The sequence below is a fragment of the Leptopilina boulardi genome, unplaced genomic scaffold (assembly GCF_019393585.1).
Source record: "Leptopilina boulardi isolate dan_hultmark-lab unplaced genomic scaffold, ZJU_Lbou_2.1 LbouV2_300, whole genome shotgun sequence".
NCBI lineage: Eukaryota > Metazoa > Arthropoda > Insecta > Hymenoptera > Figitidae > Leptopilina > Leptopilina boulardi.
Window position 1 is genome coordinate 290064 of NW_026137864.1, and position 21503 is coordinate 311566.

Genomic DNA, 21503 nt, shown 5'->3' on the forward strand with positions numbered 1-21503 from the left:
CACAGAATTTTTATTTGTCAGGATTTTTATTTAATTGAATTTTCATTTAACACGGAGAATAATAATGGGATTGTGGTGCAAACAATTTTTGGATTGTTGTCAGTAGATTTGTTGATATTACAATTCGAAATGTTAATATTACAATTCGGATTGTTGTCAATACAAATGTATGTTGTTTTAACAACAAGACGAATTTTTTTGTTGTCAGTTTTGTTCAGTTTGCAATTCCGTACAGTTGCAGAAACAAACTCTCTGTCAATTGCTGATGGAACAATCCGGATTTGTTCAGCTGACAGGTTTATTGTTCCATGTCACGTGGTCATCTTGAATTCTCGCAAACCGTCGCGTCGCACAGTGGCCGATTTCTCGAAAAACCTGGCCAAAAATCGAAAAATGATATGATTTCAACCAAAATTGGTATACCCATGTTTTTTGGGCTTCTGAATTCAAATTTTACATTGGTTGTGTCAAATTCAAAATGGCGGATCCAAAATGGCCGTTTAGATTTTAAAAAACTTTGCTAAAAATTAAAAAATGGTACGATTTTAACCAAACTTAGTATACTTACGTTTACTGGGTTTCTGAAATCAAATTTTACATTTGTTTTATCAAATTCAATATGGCGGATCCAAAATATTTGCTGGTATTATAAAAATTGCGTAAATGTGTTAGAGCTTATTTTTTTTAAATTACAGACAGTGCTTAAATTTTAGTTTAAAGCGAATGCGAATGAAGAAAAAGTCAGTCTTTCACGTTCAGTTGCACCGCCGGCCGGTGCAACGCGATGTCGGTAAACCGCGCTTAGTGAAATAAAAAGTGATACCAAAACTGCAGGGGCAGCTTGGGGCAACTGATTTCAATTAAAATGAATTCAAAATATATTCTAGTTTATGATAATACCAGGTAGAGCGCGGATATCGGTGGATTTCACAACTATTTTCATGATTTACGTTGATAAAACAATACAAAAATCGTCGCCATGAATAGCGATGTTTAATGTCATTTTTTAAAAACTGTACGTTTTAAATGTGATTATAAATACATTCAACATATTTCATACACCTTTGTTAATAATTCCCAAAAAAAGATATTCAAAAATCTGCTGTATATTAGTATATTTTCACTATTTTAACTGTGACGAAAATTTATAGTTATGAAACGTTCTGAGTAAATCTCTGGCAAAGATCACTTTTACTTGTTCACATAATAAATTGGTGATAAAAAAAGTTTAATTTTTTTTCGCAAAATTATGCAGTGAACCCTCCTTTATAATATTCAACAATAAAAAGTATAAATTTCTAAAAAAATTTTTTTGACTTTTGGCCAGGTTTTTCGGGAAATCGGCCACTGTGCGTCGTTTGCTTCTGGCACATGTGCCACTTTTGCTTTTATTATTAGTTTTTTTTTTTAAATGACAAAGTGCTGTTAAATAATGAATTCGGTTAAATTGAGAAATCTATTGCAAGTGTAGTGAAGGGATGAAGAGACAATTTCATCTTTTATCGGTAAGTTATACTCGGTTACTATTGAACATAGTCTCACCTTAAAAAATACAAAATGTATATTAAATATTATTTAACAAGAAATTTCAACTCAAAATAATTTTTTGGTCTCAGGTCAAAGAATTTGATTCAGAAACTGCATGTTCCACAGATTTTAATGCAAATGAAACTAGTGATATGACCTACGGAAATCTGCTATCGATTATTTTAGAAGGCGAAAAACATGAAAAAATTGTATTAGACGGATCACAGCTTTGTTAATACAACAAATTGTATTGCCGATTTAACAATTTAGTTTTGTTATTTCAACTGTTCCATAACAATTTTCTTTGTTCATCAAAACAATTCTGTTTGTTCACCGAACAATAATCCGAATAGTTTTAATAACAATCCCATTTTAACAATTTTTTTTGTCCCAAAAACAAATAGAACTGCTGGTTCTATATTGACAATCTGTAATTGTTGTGTGGACTTAATTTTTAGTAACCATACTACAGAATTTTTACTTAACCGAAAAATCATTTAAAAGAATTTCTAATTGATATAGAATTTTCATTTGTTCGAAATTGCAAATATCCGAACAAACAATTGACAGAAAGATTTCGGCGCGATTTTTAAAAATCAACCAAACATAATTTTTAGGATAATTTTTAATTGGTTGGTTTTTAAAAATCGCGCCGAAATCTTTCTGTCGATTGTTTGTTCGGTCATTTTGAAATTTCGGACAAATGAAAAATTTGACGTTCTTAGAATTCTATATTAAATAACAATTCGTATAAAAAACAAAAATTCGGATAAATGAAGATTCTGTAAATTGGAAATGCTGCATTTAAAAATTCGAATCACCTAAAATTCTGTTGATACTTATATATGAAAAGGCTTTGACCTGTTTATTATTAAATAAAGAAATAAATAAATTATTATTATTATTATTATTATTATTATAATTATTAATTTAAAAATTGAAATAATTTAATGAAATTTAATTTTATAATTCTCTAGTAAGAAATGATTCTTTATAGTTTTATTTTTCAATATAACAATCGTTTATATCGATTTCTGTTTTATCTGGAAATTATTTTTTTCTACACCTCATATAATTACAATATCCCTGTTATTATTAATTGATGTTTTTCTGTGCTCGCGTGGTTTTTTAATGGTCCAATAGATTATATACTGTTATATGTTAAAGTTATAAAGTCTAAATAGCAACTCGGTGAATTATTATATATTATAGGATGAGTCACATATTTTCAAGCTAAGGAAGAGAGAGGATAAAAAAAAACATTCCAATGATTCGCGTGACTTGAGAGAAATTTTCGTTTCTCAATAAAGATGAATCAATTTATATTTATTAGCAAAAATTCGGTTATTTTCTATATAAATATATATATATATTATAGACGTAGAGTATATGGCTTATATAAAATGCAAATATTTCCATTTTTTTTTCATCACTGAATTTTTCGTTATTATTTCTCAATATACACACGTTTTTTATTTCAAAAATCAACACTGTAAAAAGAAAGTACTAAAACAGTACCGAAAAGTACTAAAACAGTACCGATTTTAGGTACCAAATGACAATTTAGTACCTGAAGTCGGTATTAAATTAATACCTTTCTTTTTACAGTGAATAAAGCAGAAAAATTCTTTAAAAAAATTTTATATACTTTCTATATTTAAAAAAGCAATAATTGAAGAAAATTTCTGTATTTAGATTTCTCAAACAATATTAAATAACTCTGATTATGTCATTTATTTTGTATCGAGTCTACGTTCCATATTGAGAAAAATCAATTTTATAAAAGAAAAAATAAATCTGTTTCTAAAATAACGTTTTATAAAATTATATCATTTTATTTGTGTATAAAACTTTATATATATATAGTTATTTAAAATATTGTGAAAACGAATTTAATTTTTGTAATTTTGAATTTATTTTTTTCTCACAGTAAAAATGTAATAAAAAAAAAAAATATAGTAAATATACATTGAATTGTTATCGGAAATGTTGCTAGAGGAATAACAATTGGGATATTGATGTGCGATGCGTTGGTGATAAATTCATGGGAAAGAATAATATATATATATAGGAAGTATGTCAAGCATCTTGTCGACATTGACACTGACTTCTTCTTGACAATTCTCGACTCACTGTCAAGGAATATTTTACTATAAGAATTCTATTTCTTCCGTTACTTGTCGTAATTGGTAGCAATATATTTATATATATACCTACAAAGAAATATATATAAATGCTTAGAGACAAAAAAAAAAACCGTCACTGAGAGTGTATGTACGCAGTGTCCATTTGCACAATGACTGTCACTTTCGAAAGTTCCTATTCCACTAGACTGATTCCTGTTTAATTCTTTCATTAATGTCACGAATAATTACACATTTATATACAGGTGTGCAAAAAACAATATTGAAAAAATTTAGATGTGAGCTTTTAAATTTTATGTAATTTTAAGATAATTTTATTGAAAATTTATTTTTCTTTTGTAAGACATTTTTTGACCGTATTTAATGAAACTGAAGTTACCAACGTTGATTCAACAAAATAAAAAAGTTAAGGATTCTAACTCCCATCAATAAAATTTTATTATTTTAAACCCTGAAATAAAAAAAAAACAGTATTTATTCTTGTTTTGTAACGGATTTTAAGAAAATCTCGAAATTTCAAGAAAATTGCTATTTCCTCGCCTCGGAAGCAATTTTTCTTGTTTGATAATTATTTATTTCAATGCTAGAAGCCTTTTAAAAAACAGAAAATTTACTTCTAAGTCGGGGAAATATCAATTTTTTTTGAAATTTCGGGATTTTCGGAAAATCAGTGACAGAAACATCAAAATCACTGCTTTCCTCGACTTTGAAGCAAATTTTCTGTTTTTTAAAAGGCATCTAGCACTGAAATAAATAATTATCAAACAAGAAAAATTGCTTCCGAGGCGAGGAAATAGTAATTTACTTGAAATTTCGAGATTTTCGTAAAATCTGTGACAAAAAAATGATAAATACTGTTTTTTTTTTTATTTCAGGTTTTGGAGGGTTTAAAATAATCAAATTTTATTGATGGGAATTAGAATCCTTAACTTTTTTTTTCGTTGAATCAACGTTATGGTAACTTCAGTTTCATCGTATTTAAGGGCATCTAACATTAAGAGATAATTTTATTTTTAAAAAATTGTTACAGCATCTGAAAGTACTTTTCTTATTCTTTAAAATGCATTTTGAAACTTTAAAAAATCTTTATTCGGTTTTGAGTTATCGTCATTTAAATTTTTGAAGCATTATCTGATATTACTCGTTAGTTTAACAAAAATTGAAACATTCACCAAACTCATAAAATTCAAATGACAACAACTTAGAGCCGAATAAAGATTTTTTAAGGGTATGTGGGAACCTCCCACGTGATCTAGTATGGGAAACTTTGTTTTGGTAGTATATACATCTTACTCTAAAATGAAAAAAGATTTTTGTCTAAAATTTTGAGGAATGATAGATTTGAATTCAAGGAATCTCGCTGTTTTCCAAAAAAATACATAATTTTGTGTTAAATTATTAAAAAATGAAAGTTTAAAAGTGGCATTTTTAAACGAAAATGAAAACAAAGATGGCGGCGCATACACAGACATTGCTTGAGTGTGTCAGTGCTCCAGTAAACAGCGCCAATTCGAGCAAGTGGCCACTGAATGAACTATGATAAAACACATTTTTTTTTACAATTTATTGCTTTATTTTTTATTATTTTTGCGTTAAATGAAAAGAACAGCGAGATTCCTTGCACCAAACAAAATTATTTTTCCAAAATTTTATCCCGAAATCATTTTTTATTTTAGAGAAAGTTTCAAACCACAAAAAAACGTCTTTTGCCCACATACCCTTAAAGAGTATTTATTTTTATTTTATTTTATTTTATTTTTTTTATTTATTTATTTTTTATGAGTAAGAATAGTACTTTCAGATGCTGTAACGACTTTTTTGAAAAAAAAAATTATCTCTTGATATTAATTTACATGACTTTTTATTTAAAAGAATTTTAATTTAATCGATTTTTAATTTAACTGAATTCTCAATCAATCGAATTTTATCTGATTCGAATTTTTAAATGACAAAAATTCCATTTCACCGAATTTTAATTTGTCCGAATTTTTAATTGATAGAATTTTTAAGACGCCAAATTTTCATTTGTCCGAAATTACAAATGGCCGAACAAACAATGGACAGAAAAACAGAAATAATTTTTAAGTTTAAACAAATTTTAGAATACGATAAATTGAGAGAAAAAAATTTTGTTAAGCAGTTTATTAGAATATTTATTTATAAAATACCAAATTTAAATGACAAAAATAATTATTTCCTAAAAATAACTTTTTTTCTAAATTACACAATGGTTAAGAATTTTTATAAATTATGTATTATCTATACACTGCAAGTATAATTAAAAACAGTAAATTTTTTTTTGAAATTGTAAACAATAATTTTCATAATTATATTTTTTAATTTTTATGAATAACAGAACTTACAATTAAAACTTCAAACTATTTAAAGCATAAGTTTGTTTTTTTTTAATATAATTTTTATTAAGTAAAATATTAACTTAACAAAATTTTTGATTGAACTAAATTCACATATGTAATATATAATTTCTATTTGACAATATTTTTATTTCATCTGTAGGAATTATCATTTTTGAGAGAATTATCAAATCACCGAATTTTCATTTGACCGAAATAAATTGCAAATGGTCGAACAAATATCCAACAGAAAAGTTTTGGCGCGAATTTTAAAATTAACCACTTAGAAATAATAAAGAAAATTATATTAAATGAAAATTCGGCCAACTAAAAAATCAGGTTTTATAAACTTATTAATTTTAACACCGTTGAAATTTCAGTTAATTCAATAATTATTTGAGAAAATTTTGTTACATTGTTCCATTCAATTCGTATTATACTAAAAAACATATAGTTTGTAGTATTAATTATAAACATTGAAATATTGTGAAGAATTTTCGATGTACTGACATTATTTAACAATAATATAATTATTTGTAAACGCGCATTTATAGAAAAGTGTTGAAAACACTGTTAAAAATCATTAACGTTATAATTATATGAATATAAATAATATTTATATATATATATATATATATATATATATATATATATATATATATATATATATATATATATATATATATATATATATATAAAATAGTTATTTTTCCAAAGCGCTCTATACACACTTAACAGTGATCTGCATTAATGATCTTCAATCATTTCTAATTGCATAGCACGTTAAGGCCATTGAATGTGTAGGTAACGGAAAATCGTATAGTAATTTAAAATATATAGCCGCGAATCCTTGGGATTAATCACACAGTCTCGTCTGATTTTATAACAATAACAATTTTCTTATTTATCAATTGTGACTCCTTCCTTTTTGCTTCCTTAGGGTTTTTAACTGTTTCATTGAATGACAAATATTACTTATTTGCTTTGATGATACATACACTATATAACAATAATGATAAGTTTATAGATGCATATCACAGTTTTCATTTCCTACTCATCCATTTTCACCTATTTTTGAATTTTTTTTTTTTATATAAGAATTCTAATTTTAAATCACTTATATTTGTGACAATAGGAAGTTTTATAATCGCATTATAGAAGTAGAATTTTTTTTTGCAATTCCCTTTTTTTTATTTCCTCTTGTATATTATATGTGTGATTTTTCTGGGGAAATTGAACCTGGAATTATAATGACAAATTATACGATGATTCAGATATGTATATACATATATATATGTATTTTGGAAGGTATATATATATATATATATATTGGGGTACCATGTTCCGGAGGCATTTCAACGAACTGTGAATCATCGAGCAATTCATGCAACACAAATATGTGTGTGCAAACGCGTGTATTATAGTGAGAATTTTAGTATAAGGGATCATCGTACGGCAGACAATGACATAAATGAAGATATCTTATTTTAATAATTTAGAGGGTTTTATTTTATTTTTTTTTTGCAATTTTACGTGGGCGCATGAATATTCCATATAAATTAAATTAGTTAACATTTTCAATTTTATTTATTTTTAAACGAATTTTTACTTAACGGATTTTTTAGGTATACGAAATTTTTATTGAATTTACTATGATCATCTGCTACATTACCAAGTTCTGTCATTCTATTTTTATGTTGAGTATTTATTATAATTTTCGCAAAATAAAACTCTCGATAGCCATTATAGATTGGACAGTCAAATAAAAAATGTTCTAAAGACTCTCTTTCACACGGATTACATTTTAAACAATTGTTGTCTCTTCCAAAATGCACATTTAACGTGTGGCGTTGCGACTTGAGTTGGATCTCGTTAGTATGAAATTAAAAATTTTGCATATCTCTACGTAATTAAAATATTAAAAATGGACTAATTTCGGTTATCAAGAATCTACCTTATGAGACAAATCGAATTAATGAAATGCTCTGATCCTGCTCCCGAGTATAACTGAGTTGTTCAATTAAATGTACTTCTTCACAAAATAAATATGTCAGACTTATGGACAGCCCTCTCGCCTCAAGTATGGTCGGAATGTTTGGTTATAGCATTAGAGAAATACGAATGATACTTAAAATTTACTGATGTACTTAGATATGAAAAATCTGAATCAAAAATACACCGGATACTCAGAACATTAGAAGATAAACCCTCTTTATACTTTTTTTTAGATAACGTAAGTTTTTCTAAACAAAGATTTTCGCACAGCTGAGACTATAACAACAAAACATCTTGTTAGATTTACATATAAGGGTAACATCTATAGTTGGGATCCGAATTTAAAGTGATTCGAATTTGGAATTCCAAAATTTCTGCAATTCACTGAATCTTCATTTGTTCGAATTTTTATTTATACACGAATTGTTATTTGATAGAATTCTAAGAACGTCGAAATTGCAAATGACCAACAAACGCAATAGGCATAATTTTTAAAATTGACCAATCAAAAATATTCTATGAAATAACAATTTGTGAAAATAAAAATTCGGTGAATTGGAAATTCTGCGGCATTTAAAAATTCGAAACACTTCAAATTCTGTTGAATGAAAATTCATCTGCAAAAAAAATTGTAGTCTCATCGTCAGTAATTTGTATTCACGTAAATAGTTTCCTCCCCATGAATGCATTTCATTTATACAATGAAACGAAAAGTTGATCGTTTTCTCGAAGCAAAAAAAAAAAAAAATAATATATAGGTACTATAAAGATAATCTTGTTGAATTAATGCATTCTTAAAATTTCGTAGAATTCGAAAGAACCATTTTAAGTTGTAATTATTCCGCGTAAGGAATGCTGTGGTGAACTTTGTTCAAAGTTGTCGTTAGTATATATATATATATTTCGTTTCAGACGAGTTTCTTGTGACGGCCTTGGCAATGGAGTACAGGGAAATATTTGTTCTAAAGGTATATACCCTTCGTATATTAGCATCTTTGTTCCATGACTATACTCTCAATATATATATATATATATATATATATATGGTTATATTGCATTTACAGAAGAGAGGGCTTGTGATTCTTTTTTTTTTATTAAATTTTAAACATTTCAAATATTTATTTTCACCCCGACAACCGCGACCACTATCACATAAGCAACCGGTTGGACGACCGACATGACCTTCGAGGTCTAGACTCATATGAAAATTCACTCATACGTACTGTCAAAATTAATGTTAGACTATATTTTGTTTTATATATGCCGGAAATTAGATTATCTAAATACTGACTTAATTCTTTTTTCTATTTCTGTAATTACTTATACCCTAGTAGAAATTTGTCATGGAAGCACTAGAAATACTCTAGTAACTGGCCAGTTTTTCTCGTGGACGCTGATTCTAGACAAACTAGACAATTACTGTAAAGTTACTTGACCAACAGTCTTAGAAAACATTCAAGTTGAACTTGAAATTGGCTAGATTCAACTTTTGTCCAGTTGCTTGAATGGCACTGTCTATAGTGTCTCTAGAAATTATACTTTCGTCTTCTTTCGGGGCAGCAGCGCTGCAGTACATGTCTAATAAGTAGACAAAAAAGTGCTAGAAATCTGTGTTCATGTAACTATTATATTATTTCACTATTTTCTTAAATAATAAAATTGTAATTAATTCAGGTAAATATAAATTAACATAATTTATTATTTTAATATAATAAATAAATAAAATCTATATTCACATGTTTTCTGAATATATATATTTTTCTTGCACTTTTTTGAATACTTCAGCCACTATTTTACACATTTCAGTAACAAAATGTATTTAAAATGTATTTTAGAATATCTATTACAATATAACTACATTAAAAAAGTGTTTTTTATAAATAAAATAAATGTTATAAACAAATTAAGTTTAGAAATAGCGTTTTTTTACAATAAATGTAATTGTGACTAAACAACAATAGGAAATAACCTAACAATAATGTCTATAAAGTTTTCGGGTTCGCTGATTACGAATCTGGCATCAGATTTTCAAAATTCAAAATGGCGGATCCAATATGTCGGATGAGAAAATGAAAAATTGATCGGATTTCCTTGAAACTTGTAACTCGTGGGTTTTTGGGGGCGCTGATTACGAATATGACGTTAGATTTTCAAAATTCAAAATGGCAAATCCAATATGGCGGATGAGAAAATGAAAAATTTATGGGATTAACTAGACGAAAAAAGCGTGATATTCCATTCGAGTAATTAGTCAGTTGCAGTGTTAAGTTACTAGACAGCTTCTAGCGCAACTGTCCAGTGCCACGATAATTACTGGGACAAATTTCTACTAGGGAATTAGGATGGTTCCTTAGTGGTTTTTCGACGCTAAACACGAATCCGTAAACAGAATTGCTCCATTAGAATTTCGACCTTGAAAATTAAAAAATGCTTTTTTTGGATACTTTTAGGTTTTTTATTTCGGAACAAAAATTTTTTTTTCTAGTTACTGAAAACATGAAGACGCATAAATATGCACTAAAGTTAATTTTTTAGAATTATGTTTTAATCGAAATTAATTCTGTAGAAAATTATTTTTGCAGAATAGTAATTAAAAAGAACCTTTTAATTTTGCAGAAAATACAGATTTCTGCATAATTAAAAATTTTTGAATTACTATTTTGCAAAATGAATATTTAATAAAACAACGTTTCGCACAAATTGAGATTCGATCAAATTGAATTTCTGTCTAAATAAAAATTCGGCAACATTGATAATCAGTTAATAATTTATTCTGTAAAATGAAAATTCGAACAAATGAATAATGTAAAACAAAGCAAATAAGCAGAAATATTGCACTTTGCTTGTAATGCGGAATATGGTGCTATCTCATCTTTTTCATCATTTATCTCAAAAACTTTTGATTTTTACGCATTTTTGTATTTACATTTTTTATTCAGAAGCTTTTAAATTGAAACATACTTCAGTTACAAAAAATTTAATCGAGCCAGAAATTCATTGCTTTGCGGGGTCCTTTACTGGACTCGCGTATGCGAGACGAGTTTTGTAAAATATTAAGAAATATAATTACATTTAGGCCCCAAAAAAATTGGTTTTAATAACATTAATTTGTACTATTCAAAATTAGGGCACATACTCTCTAAATCTGAATTAGTAAAAAAGTTTATTAATTTGAATTAGTAACTCACTTTTTGCTTCTCAATTAGTAAAATTTTACTAATTATTAGTAACTTTTACTAACAATTAATAAAATTTAACTAATTCTAAAGCAAAAAGTGAGTCACTAATTTAAATTAGTAATCATTTTTATTAATTCAGATTTAGAGAGTAATAATAATTAAGTTAAATAAAAATTGTGAGAAATAAATTTTAGATTTTAACATATTTTATTAATTAAAGTTTTCAAGAAAATAATTTGGAAATATTATATACAAACATAAAATCTATATAAAAATCTCAAAGTAAAATGTGAGTTCGTAAATTTTTGCGAATTTAAATTTAGAATTTAACTGATTCGATATATTTTTAAAACGCGGATCTAGAAAACTGTCTTAATGAAGAACGTTCACTGACCCTTGAAAGTATCTTCGGTGTGTTTCCTGTATGTATATAAGTTTCTTGAACTCCAAAGTTAAACTCAGTTTGTGAATGGGATTTTTCACGGTTTATAATTTGCCAGAGTTGTCGTTCGTTTTGTTAAGTAACTTTAAAAAAAAAAAATTGAATTCCATTTGTCTCTTTTGTTTACTATTCTATTTATTTTTTCACAAAAAGGGTATTAATATTTTTTGTTAGTAAAAGTGACAAATTAAAATTTTTTCGAAATTTAAAAATACAATGTTATACATTTGATAAATTCAATAAAATAATTTCTGAATTTGAATTTGTGCGAGAATTTATCCATTAATTTAAATTAGTAGAAATTTTTCACTAATTTTTCAGTAAAATATTATTATAATTATAATATATTATTTTTGTTATTTTTCAATAATTATACATAAAAGTAAAAATATAAAACTTAGGTGTTTATATATTTTAAATATGAAAATAAAAAGAATCAATAATTGCTTTTTTTATGAGAAAAAAAGGTTAAACAAAATTAATATTCAATAATATGTATTCAAGGTGGAAAAAAATTAATTTCATTTTGGTTTTGTTTCTTTTTTTTCATTCTAAAAAAGTATTTTCTTATATTCGAAGAACAAAAATAGATTTTTTATTCCTCGTCAATAAAAATTTCTTTTTCAATTCAATACATATATATATATATATACATATATATAAATAGTGTGTACTTTACTAAAACTTATTAATGAATTTCTTTCAGTGTAGAAAATGGACTTGTGCACAATCTTTAGAACGAGTTGCCCTTCAGAAAAGTTTTGAAAAGAATTCCTGATGGACTTTTACGTAGAAAACATGAACTGAAATAATCATGAGATTTATATCTTGTACGGGAATCAAGCTAAGTGGATCAAGTATGTGTCGTTATAGTATTATTACTTTGTTCGATTTTATATATATATATATATATATTCACTAACAAATTGTTAAGTATTATTGTCTCCCTCGTGGCCGAGAGTCAAGAGTTTATACTGAGTCATATGTGCCAGTGCAGGGAACACATATATATAACAGAATATATTTACTATACACTATATATTATGTGAGTGAATCACTAAATTGCGCATTCACATACAATTAAGCATACAAGTAAAGTCTGTATGCTTAACTGGCACTAACTTCTTTTATGTCCTCGTAGGAACTGAGGACAATAGTTTCTTGCTTTTTAAAGAAGGTAAAAATTTATGTAAACAATGCTATTTTAACCGCAACTGCACTTAAACTAATGTGCATTCTTTTTTTTCAAAAAAAAAAAAAAAAAAAGACAAAAACCTCAAAAATACAACCTCTATTGTTTTACAAGCGAAAATAATCGTTATACTCTTTCTGAATTTAAATTATTACAGTTGCAAAGAAAAGTGATGAATTTGATAACAAAAAAAAAGAGGCTGCAATTGACTTTGAAATAATTCAATAAATAAAAAACTCGTAAAAAGGGCACATGATAAAAATAATGTAAATTGAAATTTTTATTTGAATGTATTTTATTAGAAATATTTTATTTTTTAAGGCCATGTGGGAAATACCCACGTGACCCCCATGCAAAAAAAACATGGTATTGTATTACCAAGTTTTCTCTAAAATGGTAAAGAATTTTTGGTTGAAATTTGTAAAATATGATAGAGAATAATGAGCCAAAAGTTTTGAACGTTCAAATGAACGAAATTTTTTTTTGCAACTTCTTTAAGTACAAATTTTATTACGTTTTAAATATCTAAAAAAAAATTATTAATTTAATATTTGTTTAATTTACTGTTTTATATTACGCATTGACATTATAATTTTTAATAATTTAATAATTTCGAGTTAGTGGCCGCTCAAAGAAATAACAAAAACCTATTAATTACTTTTTTTAAATTATTTCGCATTCACTTACAGTAAATAAGTAGAACGACCCAATTCCTTCAACCCTTTTTTTATCATTCCTCAAAATTTCAACCCGAAATTTCTTCTCATTGAGTGACTATACACTGCAATGAGAAGAGAAACATTGTCATGCAAAAGTAAGAAACTTTTCTCATCGATGAGTGAGTGAAATCAAGGTTGCCAACCTAGAAGACGTGTTGGTAAGGTAGGTATTGAATTTTTTCTTAAGAAACTATTCAATACCTACCTTACCAACAAGTCTTCTAGGTTGGCAACCATGATTTCACTCACTCATCGATGAGAAAAGTTTCTTACTTTCGCATGACAATGTTTCTCTTTTCATTGCGGTGTATAGTCACTCATTTTCGAGAATACTTGGAACTACCAAAAAGTGACTTTGTCTCACATGGCCTTAAGAATGAATTTTCAATTTTCGAATTAAAATTTTACAGATTCTCTTTTTATATACGAATTTTTAAATAACAAAATTTTTAGCTATTGAATTTTTGTTTGACAGAATTTTTATTTTACATTAGTAATTTAATTTAAATAAATTTTAATTTAAAAGAATTTTTGATTTCACAGAATTCTCATTCAAACTGAATTTTTAGTGATTTGAATTTTTACTTAACAGAATTCTTAAAACGCCGAATTTTTATTTGTTTGAAATTACAAATGGCCGAATAAACAATCAACAGAAAGATTTCGGCGCGATTTTAAAAATTGACCAATTAAAAATTGTCAAGAAAATTGTGATTGGTGAATTTTGAAAATCGCGCCAAAATCTTTCTGTCGATTGTTTATTCGGTCATTTGCGCAATTTCGGACAAATAAAAAATTCGGCATTTTAAAAATTCTGTACAATAAAATTTGATTGGGTCAGTTGGGGTAAATGGGGACAAAATCGCTATTTTTTACAAATTACGTAAGTTTTTTCCTTTAAAAGGTAATATTTGAGGGTTTATTTTTTTTCAGTTATTTACATTCCCAGGATTAATTTTATGCAGCAGAAAAAAATTTAGATAAGCTTTAAATGCATGAAACTGACTGTCCCTATTTACCCGAAAATTTTGGGATAAATGGGGACAGCATAATTTCTAGGAAAGTTTTAAGAAAAAAGTTTCCTTAAGTATAATACTGTATTAAGGGATGAAAAAACCCAACTGACCCTACATAAAAATTCTGTTAAGTAAAAATTCGTTTAAAAAGAAATTCTGTCAAATTTAAATTCGAAAAATAAAAATTCGTTAAAAAAATAATTTTAAATATAACAAAATTCTTAAAAATTAATTTTTTTTTGAAACTTGTACAACTAAATCTTCTAAAATTTGGTGTAGTAAATTTCTAAATATATTTTTAGTTCTGTGAAAAATTATTTTTTAGGGGCTAAGTACCCTTAATTTGAATAAAAAAAATATTACTTTATTTTATGAACCAATAGCAATTTTGTAGGCCCCAATTTTTTTTTTTTTTATAAAATTAGTCCGCAACGACTTTGGTTGAAATTTATAATGATTTGACCCTTATGATAAATATTAACAAAGTAAATTAATTTTATAATTATCAATTTAATTACCTGTGATATTTAATCCAGCAAATGACTGAAATTCAGAAATTGCTTTTGACATCGTATATTCAGAAATTATTCCACCACTAGTTGGATTGACTGGCGGTAAATATCCGAATTGTGACAAATATCTCTGCAAAAGAAAAAAAAAAGATATTAATTTAGTAATTATTTTTCTTGTTATACATTATACATATTAATTATTATGAATATTATTAACAAAATTGTTGTTATTTTTTTTCTTAAATTTGTGTAACATTCAAATTTCTAAACACTTTAATTTTTTGTTTAATTTTTGTTTTATATTTATTATTTTTTATTTTTTATATACTATTCAAATTTTACTTGAATTTTTTTTTAACAAATTGACGTAAAAAGAAACTGAAAAAAAATTAAACAAAATTTTTTTTTAATTTTGTAATTTTAGGTTTAGATTAAAATGTCAATGTTTGGAAATTTTAATCTTGCACAAATTTGCATTTTATTTTCCAGAAAAATAACTTCTTTCCTCCATTTCTATTAATATCTAACCATTTATTTCTCCGTTATACAAAAATTTAAATAAATTTGCTTTTTGTTTCCTTATTTCGACAAGAGAATTGCATAGTAGATTTAAAAAAAAAAAATCAGTGCTTTTAGTCCTGTCAACATAAATGGAAAAAGTGAAGTTGTTTAAATTTCTTTAAATGGAAAAACGATAAAATTAGCGTAGAATACGTGGTTTTTTTTTTGCAAAAATTTATTTATTTATTAAAAATTTGTAATTAAATTCCCGGATAATTTTTTTCAAATAATTTTTTTTCTATCACACAAACAACATGATTTTATTGCAATTTATTGAATGTCAAAAAATATTTATTTATTAAATAAATAAGTTAACATTTTTTTTTTAAATTAAATTTTAAAAAATAGTTTAATTATTATTTTTATTGAACTTATAATAATTAAATTACGTTTCTGAATTTTTCCGCTCTTTTTTTTCCGTACATTCTTAATTTTTTTTGTATTCTCTAAATTTGAATTAGTATGAGAATTTGTTCAATAATAATTTAAGAAAAATTCTACTAATTTTTAGTCCTTTTTCACTAAAACTTTAATTTAAAAAAATATTACTAAATTAAATAGTAATATTTTATTGAAAATTTTTAATTTAAATTATAGTGAACGAATTCTTAATAATTCAAATTTAGAAAGTAAATTAAAAAAAAAATTAAAAATTAAAATTTTTTTAAAGTTCTTAAATTCGTTTTATACTTTTTTAATTTTTTAAAACTCTTCTCGACCTTGAAGATTTTAATGGAGATTTTTTTTTTTTTTATCAACAACAATGATTACAGTATCGTTTAAAATTATGTCATTCATTTTTTCACAATGTTTGCCATAGGTGCGGTGACGTTAAGTATTTATTTAACTTGTATGGGGAACATTTATTGTCAAGATCAGATTTATTTTCAAATATTAGTATCGAAAACGAAAGTGTATTATACACTAAAAAAAAAAAAATTATTTGATTGAAATAATCCGTTTTTTTTACTATTATTAAATAAATATATATTTGTATTAATAAGTTATTATTTGAGCCATTTAAATGGTATTTATTTCAAATATAGAAATTATTGGTTCAAGTAAATATTTATTTTGATATTAATCAAGTAACCGATTATTTGAATGAAATAAATTTTTTTTAATGCAGGAATCAAATTTCAATTTAGGTACCATCTTCATTGAAATTTTTGATTTTAAAAAAAAAACTACAGAAAAATTAACACTCATTTTTCAAAGATTTCAAAAATGTTTCACAAAAAAATTAAAAATAATACATTCATTTTTTCTAAAATTATGAAATATCCAACAAACTTTTTTTGATACAGAGAAAAATAGAAGAAAAAAAATGTTATATTATTTATTTTATAAATTCTTCATTTCTATTTGTTGAAATATCTATATGTATGATATGAGCTTGAAAGTAACATTATTTCATATATGTATACGTTATATATTATTTGAGATTTGTAATTTCGTATCGTAATGTGATCTTGAGTCTTCTTTATATTACATATATATGTAGTTTTAAAGGTGAACTGAGTAAAAGTGTAAACCTTATTTCTTATCCATGTGTACATTCAACACACATTGTGCTTCCAATTTTAACGTTTATTGTAGTGATAAAAAAAAACCACTTTAAACTTTTCTAATTCGTATAATAAACATATTTATTTTTTGAGAGCAAGAACCTCGAGAAAAAAAATTTTTTTAAACTTTAAAATTGGTCTAGTATTATATCATAGTTTAAAATTTAAATAATACACTAAAAAAAATTTATTTTGTTCTTCAATTCAAATTATTTAAAAAATATTTTTTTGTTTAATATATTATTTTATTTGCATAAAAAAATATATTCAAATAAGTCCAATTCTTTGAATGACAAATAATAAATCAAATAAATTTTCATAAGATCAAGTAAATAATTAATTGAATCTAATAAATTATTTCTTTAAAAAAAAATAATAAGTTTTTTCTATAAGTCACTGAAATATTTGGTTATTTGAATTAATTAAATATTTATTTGCTTCAAATATATATTTAATGGATAATGTAAATAATTTATTTTTATCTTTTTATTTGATCCGAATAATTTTTTTTTTTCATAATATATTATAAATATTGCAATATAAATGTATAATATATATATATATATATATATATATATGAAATGAATTTTAAGTAAAAATTAATTTTCTTTTCCTTTTAACACTACTTTACACGGTGATCATCAGAATTTTCTTGATATATAAAAACATGACTATGATCAATTGTAGGAAAGATACTCTCTGTAAATCGCTTGCAATGAATTATGTGAATTAATGATAATAAGAGTGTCGTGCGACGTACAATCTCAATTAGGTTTCAAAAGACTTGAAACAAGCCACCCACATTCCTCGTTTTAGGATAAAAATCTATTTAACTTATACGACGTGACCTCAATTTCAAAAATGAAGCACTTCGATTATAATCATATTCATTTGACCTTATCAAAAAAAAAAAAAAAAAAAAAAAAATTGTGTCTTCATAAGCAAATTGTTTTTCATAATATAATAAAAATAAAATTATAGGTACAAATACACTTTATTTAATTCAAATAAGAATTAGGGAATGTTCACAAATGATGTCACGAACTTTTTCAAAATTGTTTACCCCTACCCCCCCCCCCCTGTCACGCTTTTTTATTTTCTTATAGAAAAAATACATTGTGTCACGTTTGGCAAAGACCCCCCCTATCAATATGCGTGACATAATTTGTGAACGATCCCTTATTTGGTTCAAGTAAATATTTATTTGATAATACATAGTCCAAGTAAATGATTATTTCAATCAAATAAATTTTTTTTTCATTGTAAGTAAAGTATATTTAAATTTAATTCAATAATACATGTTAGTTCACAAAACTTATTTCATAAATTTTTTTTTATTCAAAGATGAGCCAAAAGTTTTGAACGTTCAAATGAACGAAATATTTTTTTCAATCTATAAATTATTAAAAATTATGATGTCAATGTAAAATAAAACAGTAAATTTAACAATTATTAAATAAAAAAATTCTTTTTTGATATTTAAAACAATATTTTGTAATAAAATTCGTACTTAAAGAAGTTCCAAAAAATATTTCGTTCATTTGAACGTTCAAAACTTTTGGCTCATATTCAAAGTTAATATATTTTTAATATGCAGTTAAATATATTAAGTGTAAGAGTGTTGAACGGTCATTGAAATTCTTTGATAAAAAGAGACCTCAAATAATCACTTCATAAATTTGGGACCGAATCTGAAAATGATAAACATTGATTTTAAAATACTTTTTTCTCAAAACACTGACACTTTTTACAAAAACGGCTAACAAATTAAGGATCTTTGTCTTATAAATTTACAAAATCCCAAAGATTGTGCGAATTCATGCAAAAAAAACCCGATTGTAAAATTGGAAATAGAAAAGTAGTATAATGACACTCTTTAGGAGGTTCATTACGCCCAGTCGCCGTCAGATGGCAGAAGTCGCAGCTGTCATTATATTACTTCTCTATATTCAATTTTGCAATCGCATTTTTGCATGAATTCGCACGATCTTTTGAATTTTGGAAATTTATAAGACTCAAGGATCCTTTGTATGTTGGCCGATTTTGTAAAAAGTGTTCAGTGTTTCGAGAAAAAAATATTTTAAAATCAATGTTTATCATTTTCACATTCAGTGTCATTTTTATAGGGCGATAATTAAAGGTTTCTTTTTGCCAAAGAATTTCAGAGACCGTTGAACACTCTCAAATGAAAAATAATAATTCTTTAGTTGATCTAGTATAATATTTTTTTTGTATTATATCGTGCACTTTGGATAAAAATACAATAAATTTAATACACACAAAATAAACTTAAACTTAAAATCATTTTCAAAAGATACAGGAAAAATAATTTTTTACGTTAAAAATCATGTCAAAATCTTATTGACTAATATAAAATAATCAATGGAACATCCGAATTGTGACAATTTCCAGAGAATGATAAGCTTTAAACGCATGAAACTGACTGTCCCAATTTACCTCAAAATTTAGAAAATTTCATAAAATTTTGGGTAAATGGGAACAGCACAGTTTCTAAGAAAGTTTTAAGAAAAATGTTTCCTTAAGGGTATGTGGTAACCTCCCCCGGGACCTAGTATGGGAAAATGTGTTTTGGTAGTATACATTTCATTTTAAAATGAGAAAAGATTTTTGTCTAAAATTTTGAGGGATGATAGATTACGGTACAAAGAATCTCGCTGTTCTCCGAAAAATACATAATTTTGAGTTAAATTATAAAAAAAAATGATGTTTAAAAAGTGACATTTTTAAACGAAAATGAAAACAAAGATGGCGGCGCATACACAGACGTTGCATGAGTGTGTCAGTGCTCCAGTAAACAGCGCCAATTCGAGCGAGTGGCCGCTGAATGAACTATGATAAAACACATTATTTTACTATTTAAGCCCTGTCCCCATTTACCCTAACTGACCCTACATATTTTTTTTATTTTTATATCAAATATAGTATATCAATTTTTCATAATTTGATTGTGTACACGGAAAGAAAGTTTGTAGCAATATTTGATATTATGGTGTTACTTTTTAGTATATTTGGTTACAATTGCGGAACATTTTGGCATGATAACGATTTTCGATACTATTTTTAAGAATGATTGAGATTAAAATAAGAATATTTAATATAGTTGGAAAGAAAATTTAATATAATATTTACGAAATCTGAAATCTTTTTATTGAAACACAAAAATGTCAAATTTTAATAAGCTCTTTATCAATTTTTCTAACCAAATATTTCAAATTTCGTAATTAAAATTCTATAAAATGATATAATTATTTCAGATTTTGATATATTTGATATGAAAATTGAAAAAGAAATATCAAAGTTAACGAGATTCGACGAAATTTGCCGAAGTTGAACGTTCGGAATTGCCCGATCCTCACCGAGTGGTAACGAAGACTGACGAAGCTCTTTAGGCAAGCCCCTTTTTACCATTATCTTGATACAGACCTGAATTTCTTTTATATAATTAATTTCGAAGATTTTACAATAAATCAGTAAAAAAAAAATTGTTCTTTAAAAAATAATAAAATATTTAATTATTTCCCAATAAATAATGATTTTTATTTATATTTTTAAACATGTTTTGATATAATTTCACCTTTCTCATAAGCGGTGAAAAATATGTCTGGTTAGTATATAAGAATGGTCACATCAGTTTTTCACATGAGCGTAAATTTGTATATGAAGCGTTATTCTGCGAATGTTATACGTATTATCGTTAGTATAGGTTAGGAATAAAAATAAGCCAATCGGTGTAAAACAATGCGGTGTATGTGTGTGTGTGCATTTAAAAGTTCATATCCTCGTCTATCCTCGAGATGAGAAAGAAATAAAACTTTGGCGTAGAATCTGTTGGTGTTTCTGTCGTCATCTGTCACGACTGAACCACTTCGAATTTTTAGTATAGTTTTAACAAATTTCGAAATAATCTTTCCAAATTTTCATATAAATTTAGTAAATAACGAAGTGCGCGTCGGTTTAACTTACTTCTGGTTTTTCGTATAAATTTATCAATTTACGAAATAATAATTTCAATTTCTGGAATATATTTACTAAAAAGACTATTGGTAAAAATATACCGATTTTCGTTATCAAACCCAAATGTTCCGCGTTTGAAAAAGAGAATACTAAAATTTCCTATCAGATTTATCAAATATTGCTACTAAATTTCTTTCCGTGTATTAATAAAATGAATGGAATTCGTTGCGCAGTGAATATATTTTAGTTGGTTAATTGACACTGATTGATTCATATATACAGGGAATATCTATATTGTACAAGTAATACTTTACGTGAA

General features: G+C 25.6%; 1 protein-coding gene and 1 long non-coding RNA gene across 8 annotated transcripts in view; one reads left to right on the forward strand and one right to left on the reverse strand.

Moving 5' to 3' along the window:
- The window catches only part of LOC127282597 (matrix metalloproteinase-14-like), an 82649-nt gene that overhangs the window by 30741 nt on the left and 30405 nt on the right, over positions 1-21503 (reverse strand). For all 7 annotated transcript variants that reach the window (XM_051306944.1, XM_051306946.1, XM_051306945.1 and 4 more), the window contains exon 2: positions 15087-15210. In XM_051306944.1, coding sequence (XP_051162901.1) covers positions 15087-15210 — 124 coding nt within the window. The remainder of the gene's footprint in view (positions 1-15086; positions 15211-21503) is intronic.
- LOC127282616 (uncharacterized) overlaps positions 1393-21503 on the forward strand; it is an 86706-nt gene continuing 66595 nt past the window's right edge. Inside the window, exons 1-2 of the long non-coding RNA XR_007843219.1 lie at positions 1393-1505; positions 12348-12498. This is a non-coding gene — a long non-coding RNA (uncharacterized LOC127282616). The remainder of the gene's footprint in view (positions 1506-12347; positions 12499-21503) is intronic.